At 36.3% G+C, this 25,869-nt stretch overlaps 1 protein-coding gene, 1 long non-coding RNA gene and 1 other non-coding gene across 6 annotated transcripts in view; 2 read left to right on the forward strand and 1 right to left on the reverse strand.

The window, feature by feature from the left end:
* The window catches only part of LOC134665019 (uncharacterized), a 452,571-nt gene that overhangs the window by 39,955 nt on the left and 386,747 nt on the right, over positions 1 to 25,869 (reverse strand). The window lies entirely within an intron of this gene.
* LOC134664971 (uncharacterized) overlaps positions 1 to 25,869 on the forward strand; it is a 574,567-nt gene that overhangs the window by 16,074 nt on the left and 532,624 nt on the right. For 3 of the 4 annotated variants that reach the window (XM_063521717.1, XM_063521719.1, XM_063521720.1), the window contains exon 1: positions 9,869 to 10,192. The exons of the other annotated variant lie outside the window; for it this stretch is intronic. In XM_063521717.1, the coding sequence (XP_063377787.1) occupies positions 10,155 to 10,192 (38 nt within the window). In that variant the 5' untranslated portion in view covers positions 9,869 to 10,154. Of the gene's footprint in view, positions 1 to 9,868; positions 10,193 to 25,869 lie in introns of those variants that run through there. 4 annotated transcript variants of the gene reach the window in all.
* On the forward strand, positions 7,002 to 7,072 carry Trnag-gcc (transfer RNA glycine (anticodon GCC)). The gene has a single exon. It is a non-coding gene; the product is annotated as a tRNA-Gly (tRNA).

A 25,869-nucleotide genomic window follows, 5' to 3' on the forward strand; every position in this document is an offset into this window, starting at 1 on the left:
AATATTATAATAAGTAATATAAGTACTTAATACGAGTATACTTAATAAATAGAGTTCGCCCTAATTCCTTGGTGTTAGCTGAAAATGTCGTTTTAAAATGAAAGCGTAACTTTTATTTCTGCCAAACGATTAGTACCTAGGCAGTGGCCTAGGTACCGGTAGGTAGGTAGTGGGTAGTGACCCAGTCAACCCTAAACATGGTGCGGCGTCCCAGCAGCCCTCGAAGGAGATGACGGCACGACCTTAATGTCTTTAGGCAAGATTGGCCTAATATTGTCGGAGAAGTGGAAGAAAAAGAGGTCTTTGCCTAGCAGTGGGACACAATAGGCTCAAAGAATGATCAAAGAAATAATTAGAAAGCATCCTTAGACCTTATTTATTTTTATGCAATAAAGTGACAACCCTAGCGTCTTCCCGGAGGCTACGCCAAGTGACCTAGTTTTTAACGGAAAATATAAACCGCATTTTTGATGCCATATTTTATCATAATATTTAATAAGTACTTTACCCTGATGGAGGCGAGGCACTCAAGAAGGCTAAGTAAGGCAAAGGTAAATTATTTAAGTACCTACCTATATATAGATTAATATAGAAGATGGTATATGTTGGAGTTGGAACCTATATATTTTTTTGGCTATTGAGCTATGTGGGGTCCAAGGGAGAATGAATGGTACCAGGCCACGAATAAAACCACCAATGGGATATATATATATAGACGGACCAGATTAAAGCTGCAGAGGATGGGTTAGCACACGAATGCACCAGGATGGCAGCCAACCGAGAAGAATAGCGGCGTGTTGTGAGTTGTGAAGCTACCAATCGCTAAAAACCACGACCTATCTGTCAAGAGTGAAATGACAAAGAAGAAATAGTAGTTTGTGTTACAAGGGTTCAAAATATGTATTATTTGACAAAAAAAAATAGTATGCAAGAAAGCAAAAATCGTGTCCTAGAACAGAAAAGTACAACTTTGATCCCTCCTAGCAGGGAAGAAAAGTGCCACTTTGATCCCTCCTATAGCAGGGAAGAAAAAGCCCTTTTTCGAATAGGTGATGTGAAAAGTACATGTATGTACCGCTAGTCGGGTAAATAGTCAAGTTTTCAAGTTTGACCGTGGATCTGGGAGCGTGGGCTTATCGGCCGATCGTGCCCCGAATAACGCAACCTAATTGGCTCTTACGAAATACCGAATTCTTAGATACATGCTTGTATAGAAGAAACTTGAGCTGTTTCTTAGATATACTTAATAAATCTGTTATTAGGTACTAAACAATAGGTTAGTAAGGACAAAGAAATGGTTTAAGAATTATGTTCGACATGAAAATAACATAAAGGTAAGTAGATGGTAAAACTGGAAATTAAATGTTAAAATAAATAGAAAATTCCTTAACCCAAAATACACAAGTACATGGTGTACAAAACATGGTACTCTATAACTAATTACATACGACTACAACTATCTTATTATAGGATAATTAAAAGATAGTATGTTTTAGAATATTATCACCACATCATGTCACTAAATGAAAATTTAATAATAACATTAGGTTACAAGTCAAAGTTTACATAAAATTTGAAATATCATTGTGCCACATCCTATCAATGTCTTATCAAGAATTTATCGGAAGTAAGATAAAACAAAGGTGTGATAAGATAATTGTTGCCACAAGCAATAAAATAAAAACCACTCAACCACGAGAACTCATCATTCAATAAATTTCTAATAAGACTCCTCAAATGCCTTATGAAAACCGATAACGCCAATAGGTTTTCGGTTACGTGAAAATCAATTTTCCATTTAAGGCTCTCACCTTCACAATCCATACACAAAACACACTTTTTCCTTTCAATTGTAACGTCTCTTACGACCTTTTGGCAAACAAAGGCAAAACCTTTATGCTAATATTGGTAAATTCCAGGATGGAATATCTTGTATACTTTAAGGTGATAGCGTTGGTTTGACCCAGTTCCTAGAGTGATCTGTTGAGGTAAATTTAATAATACATAGTTATAGATTCTGTACGTGGATAAACTTAGATTTTAATCGGTTTGTTTCAGTTTCATTGATAATATTTCTCTATAATATGACACTGAGGAAAGGTGTACCTCAAGGTACTTTGCTTGGTTCGTTACTTTACAACTTTAGCTTGTAGATAATGGATGCCTACTTATATACATATAGCCCACCAATGATTGACCACATTGATGACCCAATGGTTGACTGGTAGAGAATGCCTCAAGGCATTAAGTCCGCCATTTGTACATTTTGTTATCCTGCAATAAAGTTTAAATAAATAAATAAATACCTATATTAGGTATTTAATTTGAAGCGAGTTTTACCCACTTTTTAGATATTAGTCACAATGTGTTGCGTTGTAATTGTTAAACATATGTTACCATTATAAATTTGAGAATTTGTTACATCAGAAATAGTCAATTTAGACATTAAGTATACTTACATAGTTTATAAAATACTTTAATATTTTTTATCATTGTTATAGTCAGTACATAAGAAATAAAAAAATATTACAATTTGCACCTAACAAAACAAAACCTTAAATTCCAAACATAAATCCTATATTAGACTATAGCCTCGAAAGACGTCATAAACCTCTTTAAACGCTTTCAACCTAGACTTCCACGAAGCACTAAGTTACGAAGACAAACCCCATCACATCTACATACCACTAGACGGCACAATTTAACCTAGGTTCTAAAACGTCGTATAAGCCATTGTTTTCCAAAGAAGTTACGACATTTTTATTCTAAAACAGCCGCTATCCTGCTTTCTTGAAAGGTCGTAATCTTGGTACAAAATGACTAGTTACTTACGACGTATACGCACGGAGACCATACAATTTGCCATGAGAAATTGTCGGTTCCATGTAATGTAGGTAACACTTACGTGCTGGGATGTTCACACTCGTGTACTTGGTTGTACAGTTTATAGCTTGATGCATTAAGTACATACATACGATGTTATAAGTTACTTGCGAATTTTCGAGGTAGATAATATAAGTTGACTTTTTGCACGCATATACTTATCCGTACTTATGGATAGGCTTACTTAAGCCTAGTTGCCTTATTTATATATTATGACCTCCCACTGCCATTCGCTTCGGTCTTCAGCATTAGCTTTCTGTGAGCTGTGGGTAATCAAACTTTTCAGTTAACAATGACGGTATCACTTAGGAAAAATTACTTGCGAGTTTCGAGTTCAATCATGAACAGAGTAGGCCCTTTGTTCGTGATTGGATGACAGTGGCGGCAGACCCTAACATCGAAAATCGAAATATAGTTATATGCTGCTCTGTCGGTCTTGCATATTCGAGCAATAGAGACAAAGTAACGAACTTTATATTTTCGATGTTTGCTAGGCTTCAGTACTCGATCTCGTTCTAAACCCTTCTCAAGAATATATATTTCCCGTAGTACATTAAGAACATTCTCGAAAATGGCAGAACTATAAATATTCCAAGTAGGTAATACTCCTTAAAATATGCCAGAAGCCATCGTGAATCTCATAAATTTTGCCTGTAGGTATTGATGCAAAAGTCGCCGTGAACTTTTTCACTAAAATAGACTGTGTCCAGTCACGTTTCAATTGATACGATTTGAATCGCTTAGTCATCTAAATGAAGCCATCGAAATAGAAAGGTGCTTCATACTGTCAATTTAATTATTTGGCTACAATGGCGTTAATGATGCGTCGTTTAAGTCTTCTTGAATGGAAATCGGTCATTAGTTTTGGATTAGGTCTTTATATCTAGGTCCCTGACTTGAAATTAAATAAGAGCATCTAAGGTGCAAACACTGAAAAGAAAGTTGTTCTTTTCCGTAGTGGCGTAAGACGAACACTTAGATATTTCTATTAAAAAGATAGGACCTTCCTAATACCTACTCGTACCTACTTAATCACTACACCTAATAAAACTAAGTCTCCTCGCAGACAGACGCAGCAGGAGTGCTGCGTCTGTCTGCGCGATAAACTCAAAAAGTACTGAACGGATTTTCTTGAACTTTTCACCTATCAATAGAGTGATTCTTAAGGAAGGTGTGTATAATTTGTTAAACCGTGCGAAGCCGGGGCGGGTCGCTAGTTATATTATAAATATTAAAGATTGTTTGTTAAAAGTTGGGAACATATTAGCTTAATCAGTTTATTTAAGCACAATTTAGCACACTGATAGTGTATAACCTGGACAAAAATGAAATATCTTATTTATGCCAAAATTCATTCCTTGCGGAACTGAAAATGATGGCTGAAAGTACTAAGCATCGCGACATTTGTTGGTAGAGTTCAACGACTTCTATACAGATAAACCCACTTGCAGACTCCACAATTTCCAAACCGTACTATTCCCCGGTACCGTAACAGCCTGCCAGCAAGTCTAGGGACCCTGAGTGAAGTACCCTGATATTTTCCTAATAGCAGCCCTGCGCGCCCGCGGCACGCGCATCGAATAGACAATTTTCAACGTCTGCGCTGGTGTTGTTCCAAAATACTAACGTTTGAGTACAAGTAACATATGAGGGAGAATATCTGGGAGACCGAGCTTTGCTCGGAAAACATATAAAAACTCAAAAATTAGCGTTTTCCCAAAGATAAGGCCCCTAAAGCCCCCATATGGCAAAATTTAATAGAAATCGTTAGAGCCGTTTCAGAGATCCCTGAAATGTATATACATAGGTACGAGTATAACTATACAAGAATTGCTCGTTTAAAGGTAGGTATAAGATGCGCTATGGGTCGGTTAATTTGTTTTCTAGATAATATCATGCAAGAAGAACTTCTGTCTTGTCTTGTGTTGTGTCTTGGTCCCTTTAATAAGTACTTAGGTATTTAATGCAACCCCTTGATTTCTATTTATCAATGGCCAGGATCATTCTTGTTTACTTTCCGCACATCCTTCGATACCTGGCCGATATAGGTTTCTATATTGAAATATTGAAAAACCGATAGTCATTTTATGCTTTTCTATGGCTTTAATACCTATGCAAGAGCGATAGAGAGGCAGAAAACGGTTTCCGATTTTTCGATGCTGGCGGCAGGCCGCTCACGTTCAGTAAATTGCATATTGTACCTGCAATTTGCCTAGTTTTTGATAGATTATGGGAAACATTGCGGAGAATGTATGGGAAAATATTCACACACACGAACGACTGGTGCATCCCATGTGACCTAAAGGCCTCTTGAGGTTTATAGAGCGTGGAATTTCAAAACAAATAAGAATTTTAAGTAGAAGTAGAGGTGTAGAGGTAGGAAAATTGGACGTCTTTGTTATACCTCGCTCATATATTTAAGAGCACCTTGGCCGTTACGATATCTGATGACGACTGTATACCTACTAAGGTCCGACCGAGAACACTTTTTTTGTCTCGGCCGAGACCGAGACCGAGACCGAGACAAAATGAAATTCTCGGCCGAGACCGAGACCGAGACCGAGAATTTGAGAAAAGAAAGAAAAAATACGTATTTTGCAAAAAAAAAACTGTATTTTCATAAATACTGACTAAAAACATACAAAACTCTTCTCGGGCCCACTTGCGCTAACCAGGGTTAAAAAATTAAACAGCTAACTTAGGATTCATCACGCCATGTACGAAACTGAAAAGTAAATGCGAGGTTAACCATTTATTTTTTTAACTCTGGTTGGTGGTTGGTAACATTAAACAAAAGGAAATCAAATCAAATCAACGAAGTAAAAAGTAAGTCAACTAAGTAATTTTCTGATGTTCTTGCCTTTTTAACAATTCATATCAAATAAAATAACAACAATTTCTAGATCCAAAGTAACACGAACTTTGTTGAACGAACACGAACCCACGAAAACAGTATTTAGTTTTCATATTTAAATTAATTTCCAAATAGTCTCCACCATTACTACTATTACTAATATCGCTACTGCCATTTGAATATGATTTTTAACTAGTAGGCATAAAGTTCAAATAAGTCATTTACTTTCATTCATTTAATATTAGTACCCAACCCACCTATCGTTAAATAAAAAGCTTTAAAAGTCGTCGCAAAATCTATCGTAATAACCTAAAACACAAAATAATGTTTAGTTTACGTACTTACCTACGGTTTAAAGTTCACTCGTACACAACACAACACACAACAATGTTAGCAAATAACTCTTAATTTTTTAAGCACTGTGCCTAATGTGCCTTTATGTATCTCATTTAATGTTATTCTTTTAGTAGTACACCAAAACATAAACAAACACAACAGTGGTTACTTGATAATCCTGCAATACCGCCAATGGCGCCAATTCACCTACTTAATTGGTTTAGATGTTAAATTAAACACCAATAGAAATCAAGTGAACTGACACGAAGTGTCGCAGAAACCCACCAGGCAGCCAATGAGATCGTACGACAAGCTCGCCACCCGCGCGCGAAAGTTTAAATTCGCAAATCGGAACGGTTTCACAGTCTCGGCCGTGGCCGAGAATCTCGGCCTTATTTGGCCGAGAACCGAGACCGAGATCTCGGCCCGAATTTCGGCCGAGACTGCCGAGACCGAGACCGAGACCGAGATCTCGGTCGGACCTTAATACCTACAGATTTAGCGCAAAATTGTTTTCCATCGTATTTTCTCGGAAACGTTCGTATTTGTCACTACTTCAGTCAACGACAGTACTTTTTGTACCGAGACTGACTGAAATAACAGGACACGTTCGTACGTTTCCGTGAAAGTACGATGGAAAATAATTATGCACTACATCTGTATTATTTTTAACGCTGTAATATTGATTCAAGCGTTCAGTAATGTGTACAGTGTAATATTGTTATCAATGTTTCGTTACACAAGCTATACGTACCGGTAGTGAGGGCAAAGTTTGTCTAAAACTTGCTACCTAAGTGTGCACCTTATTTCATAAGATATAAAGTTTATTATCGCGAGTCTTAACATGAACTTTAATCACTTGCAAAATATTCAGTGGTGTTGCATAAAATTAGCTATTCGAACGGTACTTTCGACGGCATCTTCATAAGCATCGGTGGTTCAGTGGTAGAATGCTCGCCTGCCACGCGGGCGGCCCGGGTTCGATTCCCGGCCGATGCATGCTTTTTGTTTATGGCACTTTAAATTCTATTATTAATTCTGTACTTTTTGTTGCTTCCAGGTACGTGACTTATATTTTGGCAGCGACCGGCGAGAAGAGCTGAGCAAGTTTCTCTTTGTACCGGGATTTCGCTAAGAAAAGTAAGTATGTACATAAAGTGTGAACGGGTTCCAGCAGGTGTTCTACATGACATTAAAGCTCTCCAAGGGGCCTCTACGTGTTGGATCTGTATCCCCACGCAAGCCTATCAAAAGACCGGGATTTATAGGCCCGTGAAATCCAAAATGGAGTACAAATAATATATGAAAAATATAAATCGAAATTTTACCTTGTGTAAATATTAGTGTTTTCTTCTCATATTCGTCTTATAAAATGCCCCAGCCTTGCCCAGAGGCCTATAAAAAGCCCTCCCTATCCATTAAAATCAAAATTGCATTTTTCTTGACAAATTTTGTTTCGTGGGCGGCTAAAGGTTGTGGAAATACTTACTATACTCTTTGGGTTGTGATTACCGTGAGTAAAAAAGTTTGTAAACCTCATTAACCTCAGAAGAGCTACTAATCCTTTTATAACACTTCCACATTTCACCATTATCCCAAGCCTCCTGGTAAATGAAGCCGCTTAATCTTTCATTCCGTTCGTAAGTGGGTCAGTCGGCCGCAGGGACTGCGACTTGGCCGGGTTTTTGCCGTGCCTCCAGATCATTTATATGCTACTGCTAGAGCATAAAAAGATGTGCTGTCGGAAAGTTTCCAAAATTGCGAAATTTTCATTGCTTTCTGCGATACTTCTTATGTTTTTGTATGGGGATCGAAATTATCCATGTCTAAAATGAAAGTTTCGTTACTTTCCTACGAAATTTTACTGAATTTTCAGAAAACTGAACTTTAATGAAACATTCCGCAAATTACACATCCGCAAAATGACTTACGGAAAACCAACCAATATTGCGAAGGGTATTCTTTTTGGTACTTAACAGAAGGATACTAAGTGTAATCATTTATTTCACAATAACAATCTAAATAACAAATAAATTATAATTTTCAATACAATATGAACATAAAACTACTAACTAATCTAGCTTACTGACTAACGAGGATACGCATATGCACCATTCATCTCTCTTAGGCATAACATAAAACCGCCTGTATGCTTTTCTGACGGTGACGGTATACGTAGAGCGTAGTCTACGGAAAGTAGTCTACGCCGTGCCCTGACTAACGGCCTCCCAGAAAGGCCGACATTTATTTACGATCACATAAAGTTATGTGTTTCTATCATTTCGCGGTTGTGGCGTAATTTTAAAGGGTAGGCGTAGGTGGGTCATTCAGTTCGGTGTTACTAACGCTATAAAACGCTTACTCTGGACTGTATAATTTTGAATTTAAAAATACCTGAATGGACTCGAGAAAAAGATGTCGATACCTACTATATCAGTGGCACAGTCAAGTGTAAAAATAAGGGCTTAGACAATTTACTCTAAAGATGATTTGTGCACCCATATTTTTACACATGACTGTACCAACAGTTGCGCCTTTGTTTTTGCTCAACTTGGCGGTGGCACTGCCGTGCCCTCAGATATTTTTTTAAATTATATAAATTCAAATGATTTTGTATGCCGAACAAGTCTGCAGCGATTTTGATAGCCCACGCAGTGCAAATGTCATTTTAAGGGTCAATCTTCTATGAAATTATGACATATAAATAACGCACTGCGTGGGCTATCAAAATTGCTGCAGACTTTTCTTGGTCTAACTCTAGAAATTTTAGGTACAGGTACCTATCAGTGCAATATCAACAATACACTCCTATTGGCGCCGTTACTATACCTAAACGAAGCGTGTGAACTCAGAAGACGGAAACAAGATGTAAACAAACAAGCTTGCTTGTCGCACGTGTAAATTAAATGTAAAAAAAAATTGTCAAGCAGCATTTGTAGTAAGGAAATATTAATATAATATAGCGATTTAAATTTCAGTAACACAAAAATAATGTAAGTATAAATTATGAGGGAACAAATGAACATACATACATACATACCCACATACATACCGGTCAAAATCATAACCCTCCTTTTGCGTTGCCGTAGTCGGGTAAAAAATGCTGCCCTATCGAAATTAATAAGAAACAAATATCACTAATCACTAGTGTTGTACCGCGCCCACTAAATTACTACGATTATTACGATTAATCGGATAAGTTATCGACTGCGATTTAATCCTTCAAATTACCTGTAAACACTATTGTTTACAAACTAACAATATATAAACGACATACTTTTTTACATATCTTCTCACGCAACATCACATAAAAGCAAAATGAAAGGAAGAAGGGAAGTTCATTCAAGTTTTTATTACTTTTTATCGCTCGTTAAGAAAAAAAGTAAAGTCATCTGTTATGATTGTGATTGATGACAGTTCTAATGCTAATAGGCTTAAGTTCATGAATACACCTGTTATTTTACTTCCTGACGAGACAAGATTATTTATGAAAATGTATTGTAAGTAGGTGCGTTTGTTGTATATAGACACGACTTGATAGATGAGTTAGAATTAAATTGTATGACATGCGTCTTTTACGTGTTAAATACAAAGGTAAAACGGGGATTACATTGTTATTCCGATTCTAAATCGCCGACGATACAATCGCTTTATCTTGCAAAATAGCCCTCTAAAGCGAGGCGGTGACACAAGCCCATTCAACCAGCTAGCCGGCCACCACGCAGAGTGGTTGACATCTAAAATTTATTAATACTAAGCAACCGGGATACACACCAGCTGCATACTTGCATAGTGCAAGGGAGCTCGCGACCGCGAGTTCAGTCTCCGTGCAACGTCCGCGGCGTTTGCACGTGTCTCTCGTACGACTCTACGTTTGACGAATACAAAAAACAAATGACAATCGATTCGATTACGATTGCGCAACCGACGACGTTCTATTTTTAAAATAGTGTTTGTAAACAGTTGCAATTCGGTGATCGTTTTGCGCTCGGAATTATTTTCGCCCCTCTAGTGTAAACTTAAAAATAGTGTTGTGCAGTGTTTGTGGTGTGTTGTAGTGATGTGAATTGTATTTGACAACATGTTCGGAGTTTTCATTAGACGTTGGAAGCCTAAAAGGTGGGTGTATGGTCATGGTTAAATGTTAGTTTTAGCTCAAAATAAACATCCACATGCGAGTTAGTTGACACAACTTGTTTGGTACGAGGCTAATAATAGAAAGTAATAATCTTGGCCATAAAAACTTAAATTAACATGGACGGTTCAGTGGTTTAATCAGAGGGTTACTAGAGAAACGGTTTTTATCGTCGTGCCGAGTGAAACATCCGAGTTTAAACACGAATAAAAATTGTTAACGGCCGTGAACATTTCCTGCCAAAATGATAAAATCCTAAATCATTTTCATTCCATAATGCGACAAATGACGATTTTTCTTAGCTATCAAATGGCCCACGTCCGCCCACTGCTGGGCAATGGCTTCTTGGTCGTCAAACAGTTAAATGCAAATAATCATTTTGTGTGTTCTTGTTATCTATGATTAGTTAACTAAAAATGTAAAAGCAAACATTAATAATTTAATACATTGATTACAAATGGAAAACCATTTTATGTTATTTTGTTATGTTTGAATTTTTATTATGTATGTACCTAGTACCTACACAAAAAAAAAACTATTTAACTATAGAACCTTCTCACAAAATTACACGAGAATTTCAGAGAGATCGCAGACACGAAATCATTTTTGCCCAAGCTGAAACGGAGACCTTCGCTAACGCTCGTTCAATAATAGATATAACGTACGAAATAAAACACATTTTTTATTATAGTATTTAATAAGGAACAAATGCGCCTTAAAACTCGTAATCCCTTGACGAGTTGCCAATTAGGATCGAGTCGCGATCGATTATTTGCCGAACAAACGGCGACAGATGCGATCCGAGTGATTGGTGTACGGAATACCCGTCTTTTGCGATGCAAAATAGGGCCCTTGTTTACATCTCGTTTTGTTTTCAGGTTTGAATATAAATAACTTAACTACATAGACTAGGAATCCTCTAGACGGAGTTTAGAGCAATTATTTTATGGAACCGATGCTGCCAAAAATGCGGGGGTGCGCGGGACGAGGTGAGCCAAGTCCCGTGCCGTGATTGGTCCGTTCAAACGACGAACGAGTTCACGGACGTCACACAAAGACACTTTCGACTCGAACATGGAGTAAAATTACCGTATGCGTGGCAGCGGGGGTAGCGCGACTATGCTCAGTCTAGAGGATGTTTTGTCTGTGCTTAACTACTACTTACTTATATGTATACCTACTTTAAATGGTTTGGTAAAAAAATTATAGAATAGAAATATGTATTTATTCGTAACACAAATACAAGTGAAACATAATAATTACGTACATAATAGAAAAATATACAAAGAAGAAATTGCCATGAAATGGCCTCAACTTAGCATGTTGCCAGCATGTTGCTGGCGACTTCCAGCGCTGATTCTTTTGATTGATCAAATTAAAAGCTATCGCTGCTTTGTTGATGAAATTATCAATTGTGTACTATTGTACGGAATTGCCCCTATGACCGAATTGGCCGCATTGACCTTAGAGAAGATAAAGAGATCTAGGGTTGGCCATTAAGTGGAGTCGGAACAAGCTAACAAAATGCAGGTACTTTAGCTCCACAACTTTTACGACCAGAACGTTTTATTCTTTCAATCGATTCTGTCAATTGATAGAGGGACTCTACCAATCTTTAATTTAAAAAAAACTACTACTTCGCTCACTTTTGCAAGAAGTTTCCTTCATCATCATGTCATACAATTTAAGTAACGGCGCGTATCCACAATACCCTGATAATATTTGCCAAAACGTTATATGTAGGTACCCAAAAACCTCAATACACTTGCAACTTTTTAGCTTTGTACGTTGAGGGCAACGCACCTTTATTTAAACTAATGATACAGTCCGCTGCAAAAATGCATTAACTGCAAAAAGTGCACTCACGGTGAATGCATGCGGAACGCGAGAGCGCATACTGCAGACATTGCAAGCGGAGAGACGCTGTAGAGACAGTTTTAATTATTAGATTACTTAAATTGCACTTAAACATGTTATTTACTAAACAAAACAGAATGTAAAATATCAAATTTACATAAAAAACATATTGATTCTTTTGTAAATTTTGCAGATTTTACGGGACAATACGCTGTAGCCTTACCACGACTAGCTTGACATTGACACTTACTTGAAAGTTGACACTGACATATTCGCTAGCGTGTGTGTAACTTACTTTCTATGCATAGCGCCCGCATTGGCATAATATATTAGTGCGAGCGAGATGTATAGAAATTAAGTTGCGCAGACGTTAGCGAATATGGCAGTGTCATGGTAGCCGTAAAGATTTCTTGTAGAACGTTGACTTGAAATTGATGCGTCTAACTAAATATTATTATTTATTATGTAGTTAAGGTTTACTCGGGTAATTCCGAATGTCGAAAACTGTTGGATAATTCCGAAAAGAGACTTTTATTATGATGGAATTAAGGGTGATTTTCATCTGAATTTCGGAATTATCCGACATTCGGTATTACGCGAATACACCTTACCTACCTAATTTTCTACGAAAAATTTACATTCTCAAAATGGTAGAGTCAACAGGTCAAAGTGTGAAATGTCATCTATCTATGAAAAATTTATTTTTATAATGATAATTTTATATAATGTTTTTATAATAAATAAGTAATGATAATTTGTTCCATTCAAGTCGGTGTAAACTGTAAAGTTAGGTTAGATGGACTCTACGAGTAGGTATAATTATGATTAACTTTACTAAAATATCACGCGTAGGTACTAGTTTTATTTTCCCTACTCGACACAGTTTAGAAATGGCAACGCGCGTTAAAATAATGAGAGAACAGACTGTTTTTGTTGACATTCTCGAGATTTTGCGCAGAGAATGTTGAATGAACTTTTGGGGCATTCTACAAAAATGTCGCATACAAAATGCCATTCTTCTAATTCTTCTGAAAATGCTGAGAAAACGATATTTGGTCTGGTAATATTTCATGGCTTGGCTAACAAATTAGGCAAACGCAAAAGCGTTTCGTAAGCGACATTTTTGTGGAATGCCTCATAAGTTTAGTCTTTGTGTACGTATGTTGTTTGTAATTAAACCATGAATATGAACATTATGAACTAATATTTAGACTACGAACGTTACAGTCATGTCTGCGATGTAAGGTGCTAAAAAAGTTTATTGACCTCTGAAGTTGGCTGTACCTAAAGCTAATCTGTAAAACTATTACAATAAAAACATAGAAAACAAATGATGTTTGATAATGTTTTTGAGTGTATTACTATTACTAATGAATAAGTGTTCCGTGAACAATATTTTGTACGGAACACATCACATTTTATTGCAACGCATAGGTAATTATGTATTATGTCCACGAATATAATTTAAGTAACTAGATATCTACATAGATCCATTGTATGTGTACATATTTATATTATTTATAAGTTTATGTACAAGTAAGTAGATTATATTGGTTTTTCCTTATGTTTGTGACATTAAAATTGCTCTATTTTCTGTTTTCCTGCATTATCGTCTATTGTTCTTTGAAGTCATCATTGTTGAGCTCATATTATTATTAACTTATTATAAATGAAGGATAAGTATCTAATAATTGTCAGGACCCGGACCCGGGTATGTCCTTAAACTACGTCCAAGACCACCGGTGGACGGGCAGCAGCGTCCCTCAAATTCGGTGTACTCTACTGCTATCGCCAACCCGCCTGCCAAGCGTGACGATTATGGCATTCACTCCCCATAAGGGGGAGGCCTATGTTCAGCAGTGGACGTCTTATGGCTGAGATGATGATGATGATGAATTGTCAGGATATTAAAACTGTTTCCCAACCTAATTAGGGTCTGCGCGGAAAGAGAAGAGACGTAGAATGTATTGGATCCCATAAATTTCACGACTCTTATCTGTAATACCTAGTGTACAAAACGTCTGTCCGTCTGTCTGTATGTCACCAGACTGTATCTCATGAACCGGGACAGCTACATTTGAAATTTTCACAGATGATGTTTCTGTTGCCGCTACAACAACAAATACTAAAAAGAACAGAACCCTCGGTGGGCGAGTCCGACTCACACTTGTCCGGTTTTTTTCATAATAGTTAGTTAGCTACTTCAGTAGGTATATAAATACTTTTAAAACAAAAGAATTACTAGAATCTACCTATCGCTTATTCCAAATTCAAATGAATGCTTATAGTATTATGGTTCATTTTGCAATGTATTTTTGCCGTTTTAGTTTTGATAGCAATGTAAATTTTCGCAGTAGAGTGACGTAGGAAAATATTGACTTTACTGATAACGTTGAACTAAAGGTTAATGTACTGGAACTGGTATATATGTGTGGTCTTTCGACATGGTTTGGGGTAGGGTTTTGGTGTAAAGTTGGAGCGGTAGCGGAAGCGGAAAATTGTGTCAGAGTTAAATTTTTGTACGCATCCGTATTTTGGAAATTGATTAAAAATTGACGATTAAGTTGAATAGTGCAAAAAGTACCTTTTCTATTATAACATGAGAAGGACGAGAAGAATTCGAATATAAATAAATTATTGCCTGCATTTCGAAATTACGAAAAATAGAGGAGAAATGGCTGATATCAAGTAAACTAGAAGTACTTTGGCAACATGCTACTGCAACGCTTGTCGAGGCATCCTTGCTTACTGACCTTACTGTTGCTAGTAGAAATTGTTTATGTAGATACTTATTTTATTCCTGTGAATGCGTTTGAAATAGAGATAGGGGTTGGCAACCTGTCATTGGTTTTTATAGATAGGGCCATCATAGGTTTTATGGGGCCCACTGATTACCAGTTCGCCGGACGATATCAGACTATCAGTTAACCGGAAAAATTTACAGGTCCGACCAACTGACAGGCTGATATCGTTCGGCGAATTGTCCAGGCCATAAAATAAAATAGAATAAAAAATATCAAGAACAGGGAAAACCTATGCGACATATCGAAAATACTTTTTGGTCGACCAGCCAACCCCATTGACGCATGGCCCATTCTTAACTTGGATTACCATTATAAATAGGAGCAAATAATAAATCAAGAATCAATTGCAATTACAATGAAAACAAACAGCCAAAGTTTCAATACGAAACAAAGAAACAATTTCACCACTGTCGCAACCAATGATCGATGTATAGTCAGCCAAGAAAGTGGTCTACCACTTTTCGACTCTATCAATCAGATGATAGAGTCGAAAAGTGGTAGACCACTTTCGTACTATATCTATGCAAATCCTAAAAATACCCACCATCCATTAACCGGACCTAGAAGAAATTATATTATAGATATAATAGAAAAAGGTGATAACTCTTTACAAAAATATGACACATACATCATTTTTCTTTTAAGAATAAAAAATACGACGCTGCCAAGTATTGCGTATCCGACATCTAAAACTTTGAATGAAGAACGTCATAAGTGTGTATGGGATTTGTAGGCGGTTGTAGCGTTTTGATACTTGCGATTTCACTCGTGCGCATCATTTGTCATCGTCGCTCAAACGATGGATATATCTATCATGGTACCGGTCAATGTATTGGAAAAGTACTCTTAACAAGCTTTTTAGAAAACATTTTCATTTGTTACACGATTTACATATCGGTAATAAAACAGATTGTGTATTGAATTTTCTTATGCTGTCCACGCCATTCGTAAAATATCGCACTATGCAAAAATTTTATAGTGTTTGAAAGTATCGGTACCTAAGGGGTCATTCATTAATTACGTCACACGAATTTCTAGGTTTTTTTACCCCTCCCCCCCTCCTTGTCACACTTGGTCACATTTGGCAAACCCCTCCCCCCGAGTGTGACGTCACATTTTTTCTACGAAATTGCCAAATTGGATTAAGTAAGTACCTAAGTATTATTAATATTTTATCAAAATATTTTTGACGATATAAATATTTAGTAATTTTATAACCCAAAACTGCTTAAGAAACTTAAACGAATAAAAACGATTATCGTTTAAAAAACTTGTTATTTAAATGTACAGCGAATAAAATAATTTAAATAAATTTTCGGTTACTGATGAAGTTAAAGTGACGTCACAAAGTTTGTGTCTCCCCCCTCCCCGATGTCACAATATGTCACATTTTCTTGACCCCCCTCCCTCCCCCTAAACGTGTGATGTAATTAATGGATGACCCCTAATGTGCATCGGACACCTCTAGCAGACATTAGGCTACGGCAACCCTTACCATATCGAAGACCATGCAATATAGTTAGTGATCGTTATCAACGTGCAGTTTTCGTAGCAAAGGGTTGGCAGAAAAAACAAATACATTTGAATATTCACTTTTATAAATACTTATCTTAGGATTTCAGTTTCACCTCTAGATATAACTCTTTACGGTACAAAACCTTTTCCGCCCTAATATATTTTTAAAACAATGTACGTCAAATGACATTAAATGTCATGAAAATACAATTATAGTTGCGTGCAATATTTTAGAGACTTAAATTAACCTTCCTGTGACTTCTGTTAACGTAGAAAGGTCATTTAGCTATTTAAAATGGATTTTTCCAATCGACATGAACGACTGACAGCCAAATATGTTGAGCAAAGTTTAGTTGTTTATTAGGTATAATTTGGATAAGTGATGTAAATAAATCTCATAATACTCGTAATGTTTAAAATACTTGCGTATTTGTTTTTTTGTCAACCATACTTTGCTAACAATACAGCACGTTGAGAACGATCACTAAATATAGTATCCGGTTTATTTATGCATTTATTAATTAACTATATATATAAGTCTGTCATTTCCGTCGTCAGTAGAACAAAGCGAAATTTAAAAAAAAAAAACTGAAAAGCAAAAAACAAGTTCAGTAGTCGAGAACATTGAATCAGTTTCATGATTAACATTTCGTATGTCAATTTTGGACCTTGGAGTTTAAAAATAATGTCCAAATCGCTTGTGACGGATCCGGAACGAGGCATACGAATCGTTATGACACAGATAAAACAAACTATACATTCTTATACGAAACAGCAACTTCAACAGTCGGGACCCATTATTTTCGTCAACATTAGTGCCGCAGCCTAGACTTTTAATGGGTCCCGACTGTTGAAGTTGCTGTTTCGTATAAGAATGTATAGTTTGTTTTATCTGTGTCATAACGATTCGTATGCCTCGTTCCGGATCCGTCACAAGCGATTTGGACATTATTTTTAAACTCCAAGGTCCAAAATTGACATACGAAATGTTAATCATGAAACTGATTCAATGTTCTCGACTACTGAACTTGTTTTTTGCTTTTCAGTTTTTTTTTTATTTTTTTCTAAAGATAGCTTTTTTGCAGTCGGGTTTTTTTATTTTCTAAATTATCTTTTTTTTATTTAACACTTTTTAGTTAGTATATTATAAATGTAAAAACCGGCCAAGTGCGAGTCGGACTCGCGTTCCAAGGGTTCCGTATATTACACAATTTTTAACAATCAGTGCCGGATTAAGATATTTTGATGCCCTAAGCATTTCTAGGTGCCCCCTCTCCCTAGGGTCATCAAGATTACATTGATTTTTTGGTAAATTGACAGAAGTTCATTGCCGCATTACAGCTGAGAATGGAAATCAGTCGAACATCATTTTATCACGAAAATTGACAGTGCCGCAGCAGTAATGTTGCAACAGAGTACCTAATGCTGTTGCAGTCGCCACCCGAATGTCACCTTTATCATAGCTTAGAAAGTAATAGAAACGCGAGCGAAGCGAGCGCGGAAATTTTTCGATATAAAAACGCAATATGATAGACAGTTGTACATTTTTACTTTTAGTATGGAAATCAGTCACATCATTTTATCACGGAAGTTGACAGTACTGCAGCAGTAACGTTGCAACAGAGTAATGTTGCTGCAGTCGCCACCCGAATGTCACCTTTATCATACATTATATAGTTATTGAAAACGCGAGCGAAGCGAGCGCGAACATTTTTCGATATAAAAACGCAATTTTACTTTTAGTCCCAACCAGGCGCGAATCCAGGATTTCATACAGAGAAGGGATGGGACAGTTTTCTATCAGCCTAGCTTCGCATAGGGCTCGATATTTAAGGGTCTCAGCGAGGTTGTTTTCATGCATAAAATATGCAAGAAAGCAGAGCTTGGAATTGAATTGACGAAGTGTGAGAAAGGCAGTAGGCCCGGCTGCGAAAGAGGAAAGCTTGGATTTGGATCCACGCCCAAATGTAATTAAGGCAGAAGATCAACTTTGCCGTAAGGCAGAAGGCCTCGCATAAAACCTAACGCCGAACCGCAAAAGAGTGGGTTGAAATCGAATCTATGCATGTAATCACGACTCTTCTACTGCTACCGATTGTTTCTTAAAGAATTACGCGCCATTATTTTTGCAAATTAGCTTTTGGACAGCTAAAAAAATCGTGTGGTAAAGACGATGTGTCTGTCCCTAATTTTAAAATTTGTTCACCTTTTTCAACCTGGCATTTTGGTGCCCCCCTGTTGATTTAATAAATTAATAATACAACAAAATTAAACGACAGTAAATTAATTGCCCCTCATTGCACAGTGCCATCTTTTGGGAAACTGAGTAAAAATTAAGTAATCAAGAAAACTAAAAATGAGTTTACATAGTTACGTAGTGGTAAAATAAACACACATATCAACACGCTCTGCCTTAATTACACTTGGGCATGGATCCAAATCCAAGCTTTCCTCTTTCGCAGCTGGGCCTTCTGCCTTGCTCACACTTCACATTCACTTGGTCAATTCCAAGCTCTGCTTTCTTGCATCTTTTCTATATGAAAACAACCTCGCTGAGACCCTTAAATATCGAGCCCCATGCGAAGCTAGGCTGATAGAAAACTGTCCCATCCCTTCTCTGTATGAAATCCTGGATTCGCGCCTGGTTGGGACTAAAAGTAAAAATGTACAACTGTCTATCAAATTGCGTTTTATATATAGAAAAATTACATTATAACATATAATAAAGGTGACATTCGGGTGGCGACTGCAGCAGCTTTACTCTGTTGTAACGTTACTGCTGCAGCACTGTCAATTTTCGTGATAAAATTATGTGACTGATTTCCATTCTCAGCTGTAATGCGGCAATGAACGTCACTCAAATTACTAAAAAAATTCAATGTAATCTCGATGACCCTAGGGAGAGGGGGCATCATGGTCTAGAAATGCTTAGGGCATCAAATATCTTAATCTGGCACTGGTCGTTTGCGGAGTGAAAGGATTTGGGACTCGCATTTTATACGCATTACCATGCCTTCCCGAAAAAAATCGAATCATTCGCAAAAGTCTCGCAACGCATTGAGGTTACAAGGGGCACGTGATCTTCCTCAGGAAGATCCTGAAGAAGACCACGGTGAGTGGGTGGCGCTCTAGCCAGGCAGGCCGCTTTGCTTTCGCTCGCGCGCGTATACCTTACTGTATCCTCCGATATAGGTACATCTACTACTCTGTCGTTTAAATCACGTGTAAAATTTGAATAAGGGTGAAAAAAACTATTGATTTTGGAGTGTAGTTTTATTTAGTGGTACCTAATTGTAAAATATTTTATCTGGACTACAGTCCTCTAGCATATCCATCTGTCAACTTTACTTCAAGTTCCGCCTTCAGGGGAGAGGGAGAGAAATTAGGCTATTAGAAATAAGTCGCTTACTGACACAGACCGAATTCCACGCGGGCGGAGCCGCGGGCACAGCTAGTACTTATACTTAAATAAATACGTACGTACATATAGGCTTGATAATAATATTTTTATTTTTATTATAGGATAGTCAGTAGTCACATAGTCACATTGGCCTCCTTTGCGTCGCGCAGTGCAGTATTAATACTGAACAGAATTACTATAACTTTATAACGTTATAGATTTTAAATGGTCACTCTAAATGAAAAACTGTGAAAGAAACCTATAACTGATTTTTAAACACCTATTCAGTGATACCCCACTCGACATATTTCGTTAACTTTTTTTTTTTTTCAATTTTGGCGTCTGGTTGTCGCCATATTGAATTTTGATTACTGTCACGTGTTTAGTGACACACGCAAGAGTAAGACGGTTCGATTGACGTAAGAATTATCAAAATCGGTTCACGCGTTTGGGCTCTGGAGTGCCACATAGGAACAAACATACATACATACATACATACATACATACATACATACATACATACATATACAGGGTGATTCAGGAGACGTGAGCAGGACTAACACTGCGCATTTTGTAAATTATAAGCAACTGTTTCGTACCAGTATTAGTGAGGTTAACGTTAATTTTCTAGTCGTGTTGAAAAAAAAAGTTCTTAATTTATTTACGACATGCATGGTCACCCTACAATTAGAATGCTAAACTACCGATATTCTGTGTCAAATTGAATGTCATCACGGTCTGGTTACTAATGAAAACTCGTATCTCACTCAAGTTTGACAGTTTATTTTCTTCGTAATCATAATGCTGTCATTACGGTTAAAGAGGTTTTATGTTTATTAATTAGGTCTTGTAGGGTGACCATAATTGTAGAGAATTAAATTTGCCCTGGCCAAAAAGTTAAAAAATAGGATAAAGTGTGGTTGTTTCACGTAAATACGACAGTGATCGATCAATTATCAGTTACTGAGTGTGCAGGATTAGTCCTGCTCACGTCTCATGAATCACCCTGTATAGGCTGATAAACACATTACCCTCCTTTGCGTCGCGCAGTCGGGTAAAAAATAATTATAGGTGTGATGGGTTATCGTCCCATTGGTAGACAATTTGAATTCCGCACCTTTTTCTACTGACAAAGTTGTTTGACTGGCTATATGTCTCTATTCGACAATCATTTGGATAAGGAAGGAAGACATCTGCAAATCTGCATCAAAAGTCAGCTATATCTGTATGTCCTTGACTCACATTTGACTAATCACTAATCAGTGAATAAATTATTCTCCGTGACGTACATAAACAGAACATTAAGATAACTTTGTTGTTCATTTCAATATCAAGATCAGGCGATCGCAGACGCGTGGGGGTCAGATGTCAAACAGTAAAATCGTTGTTCTAATTGAGATACGAAACTATCGCAAACTGTCTATTAGTAGTCATTTGTGACGTCACACGGGTAAAGGTACCTTATGGCGGTTGGCGCTTACGCTATTAATAACGCCGCTCCATTATTATTGCGGCGCTATGCGACGTAAGCGCCAGCCGCCATAATAGTCCGATAGCAATAACTTTTGAAGTTATAAGATTATTAATGTTGCTTGTTTTTTACATATAGTTTCCAGACCACATACTAAACCTAATAATAATAATTTGTGTCATCCTAGGTATTTGCTTCGGTAGAAATTTAGGTATTTCTTTTTTTAAACAGCATTCGGTAAAAACAATATTCGAGATGAAATTCTTTGTTTCCCTGTAAAAGCGAAGTGGCTTCCGACATACACACGCATTTTGTGTCATTTTCATCCACGGGTATAATAACATTTAATAAATACCTAATAGTGAACCTAGAATGCCTAAAATAAAATTATAGTCGGTAAGTGAAGTGTTGTACTTCACAGGATATTATAATATGTTATTCAAACAAATGTGTGTCAAATTCATCCACCGCTTTTATTTTTAATATTTTTTTTTCTTATAAAAATCAAGTATCTGCCACAAAAAAAAATTCATGTTATTAAGTTTACTTCTACATTATTATAATGCCACATCGAGACAACATTCATAATTTGGGTCATTTTCAACCACGGTTTTTTACTATTTGGCAAAATAAAACTTTGCATGAACGGCGTACGCGGGGAAGGCTACCTACGCGGGTAGGGTGCTTGTTAGATGAACATTATGGCTTCTCTATCCGATGGGCCAACGCCGGCCACTCCAAGGAACGCAGCCATGCGGTAGAATGAGATAGCAATATCACTTGCTCCCTCTAACGCATAAATGCGTCCCTTGGAGTGGCCGGCATTGGCCCATCGTGTAGAGGAGCCATTACAGTGTATTTATTTCATTCGGAGGCATCTTTTCATAGGCTCCTCATACTGACCAACATTCGTGAAGTTCGCAATCAAAAGGTGCCACTTTATCCTTGCCAAAGGACTCTCTGACAGGTTTTTTGTATAATGATACAATAAAGTTTCGTCTTTATGGTAAACGACAAAGTGGTCCCTACCTTTTGAATGAGAATGTCCCATCAGCGACTTTTAAAAATAACTTTTATTCGATATTTAGAACACTTTTTAAGATTATTTTAAGACGCAATGTATTGCTAATTTTGTGATGTATAAAGCCTGGCATGCAACGTCAATTATAATGATGATGATGTACATTGAATACAAGACTTCATAAATTATAAAAGTTATTGAAAAAAAAAGTATGTTCGTTTGAGGAGCAGAATATAATTGTTTTAATTATTTTGGTGATATTACGGGCTCCACCGGGTTGGTATAATTATGAGAAAAAATGTTGGCTTGCGATTATCGTTAGCCACGCCCCCCACAACAAAGCATGAATTGAATGAAATGAAAATATTTGCACTTGCATGTGCAACTATAATATGTACCTAGTTCTTCTTCTTCTTCCTGGCGTTATCCCGGCATTTTGCCACGGCTCATGGGAGCCTGGGGTCCGCTTGACAACTAATCCCATGATTTGACGTAGGCACTAGTTTTTACGAAAGCGACTGCCATCTGACCTTCCAACCCAGAGGGGAAACTAGGCCTTATTGGGATTAGTCCGGTTTCCTCACGATATGTACCTATGAATATGTACCTAGTTGATACATAATATAAAGACTGATTTTATTAATTTTAGTAATATATATTATAACGATACCTTTTGGTTCAATTGGCGTAAAGAACAAAATGCTACTTTTCAGGAGACGCGAAAAACTGCATTTTTTTTAAATGTTTATAATATATTTTTGTGGTTTATCGAGCTATGTTTTTGATGTGTATTGGAAAAATACTCAAAATGTTAGTCTCTTTAACCAGAATTAGCAATCATATCTATAAATTAAATACGAAAGAAGTTAATTTCCTTTAAAATTGGTCAAAAACACTATGAATGTCCTTTACGCCCATGAATTTTTTTATTAATTTAGTGAATCTTGTTTATTAGGGGGACGTAAGAGACGTTATCAGACTATTTTATTCCAAAATCGGGGTGTATTAGTTACCAGTCACGGTACACATGTTAACTTTTCTCAGCATAATTTACTGTTACGAAGCTTAAAAATGTATCAAACGGTAGTTGATTATGCCAGGTATATCCCGATTAGAGTTATAATAGTATAGTATCTAAAATCCTAAGAACTTTGTTTATTAAAATTTTCATACATAGGAATTTTACATCTTAAAAATAATTACACAGTAACTATTAGTCAAACCCGTTCTTTATCGCTTCCGGTGCAAAAGTGACCATAATACTCACGGCATTACCCCGCTGGATGGCTATGGACAGCCTCTGCACCAGAAAAGATTCAGAGTGGGGATCCTCTCCCTTTTGCCTATGTCACGCACAAATTGTTTCGCGTCAGCAGCCCAGCAGCCCGCAGTTTCCTAAAGGGACGAAAATAAAGGGCAAGTAAAATAATATCAATATGTAGTATAATATGTTTGTTGTGTAGTGTAATGTGTTTTCTATGTATTTAAGTATTTATATATTATATATATCGTTGTCTGAGTACCCACAACACAAGCCTTCTTGAGCTTACCGTGGGGCTTAGTCAATTTGTGTAAAAAAAATGTCCTATAATATTTATTTATATTTATTTATATGTCCTTTACGACCATACTGACCATACGAGATACGATATGAAAAATCATCAAGACAAATGAAGGGCTTAAAGGACGACAAAACACATGTAAGTCATTTACAACAATATTTATAGCGGTAACCTTTACGATAATATCCATATTTCTAATTTATAACTGGTAATTTACCATTGAGATAAGCTGTTTTTGCAAGCTCATAATGCAAAAATTGGGTCGTAAAGGCAACTTTTTAAGAGATATCGAACGAAAGCGCTTGGAATTCTGAACAAAACTGTATATAACGACTACCGTAGGCTCAAAGGGCGTAAGGGACAAAATTGCGAAAATGCAGTTATACCCAGTATTTTTTTTTTCTATCGAATAGTATTATTTAACGTCTTGATAACTTGAAAAAAATGTCCGTTAAGCACTATGAAAAATCAATGCTTATACACAATTTTCCAACGCATTTGGCCGTATCTGACAATTCAAAAAAATTTTGTGAGACATTTTGGCGTAACTCCCAACTTTGTGTACGATTTGCGTGGATGTCTTTTGCATCGGAAATTTTATTAAATAAATATGTGGTAATTTTTTGTCCGTTACGCCTCTTTGCGCTTTTTGAGTGCTAAATGTACGTTACGCCCATAACTAATGGATGTTTACACGAGTGTTAGATAATTCAATGTACAAGATACGCCCCCATACTATGTATAATTTCGGGTTTATAATTGTTGTTTTTTTTGTGTTTAAGTGGGATGAGCTAGTTATACTTTCCTTGTGAATTTTTTTATTAAGTAGGTACTTGCATTACCTACTCATGTGCTCATTGCTTTATTTATAGGGTTACTAAATTTTGACAATTTAAACTGAACTAGTGGGTACTTTTTCATCAGTTTTATGAAAATAATAAAACATGACTATATTCAAATGATAATTATGGCGTTTAATTAAGGTAAGACTGATAACTTTTAGTTTTGTTTGTGACTGGGTCATTGGTAATACCTATTGATTAAAACGTATCATTAATACTTTTTTGTTTAAACCCTAATTTACAGGATTACCCTTATGAAAGTTACTGTTTAGTTAAATTAACGTTTGCATTTAAATCCATAGAAGTACGTAAGCCTGGCCTTTTTCTACTCTAATGTAATGTCATAAATATGCGATCATATTCATTAAGTTTTACTGAATAGGCATATGAAATTTCTAAACTACTATTGTACCTAATAGTATTTTAGTATGTAAAAGTAAAATTTATAATCTAATTAACATTACAAACAGAAATAACGCATAATACTTTCTATAGTTAAATTAATTTGTTAGAAATTGTTGTATATCTATTTATTTATTTATTTATTTATGTTAGGAGAACCAACAGCTATAAAATTTACAATAGACAACAAGATTAAAATAGGAAGCCAATTACAGGAACTCACAGGTAGTTACAAAGTATTAAATTTTAAACTAATGCTAGCACCTACGCACACACACATGCGTACAAAAAGAAAGAGAATAAAAAAAGAAGCATAATTGAAAATGGCAATAGAAGCCTTACAATAGATCTTAAGTTTTAACACTTATAGCTAAGTTTAACACTTATAGCGCCTAGAATAACAGAGGTCTTAGAATTCAAAAGATGAGAACAAAACAAAACAAAATAAAAAGATTGAAATGTAGTTAAGGAATACGTTATGTAATATTGGTATATTAATACACTAAGTTGATAAATTCAATGCATTTGCTCGCCTAGTGAAGAAAATAAAAAGAAAAGCCGAAAGTATAGGTACATGAATTAAATACATTACTAGAAAGGTCGCTCACACAAAACACCGCTTAACCAAACTATATTTTTTCGGAACAAAAATGTAAATTATAGTAAGTACTTAGAAGTATAGTGTTCCCTAAATGCAAGTAGTAGCAATATTGGCAATATTGCAACGAAATTATTGGATTTACGCCAAATGGTACTAAAACAGTTTAAAGTTTAGTACATTACGCCC

Source organism: Cydia fagiglandana, chromosome 6, assembly GCF_963556715.1.
Source record: "Cydia fagiglandana chromosome 6, ilCydFagi1.1, whole genome shotgun sequence".
In the NCBI taxonomy this organism is placed as follows: Eukaryota; Metazoa; Arthropoda; class Insecta; order Lepidoptera; family Tortricidae; genus Cydia; species Cydia fagiglandana.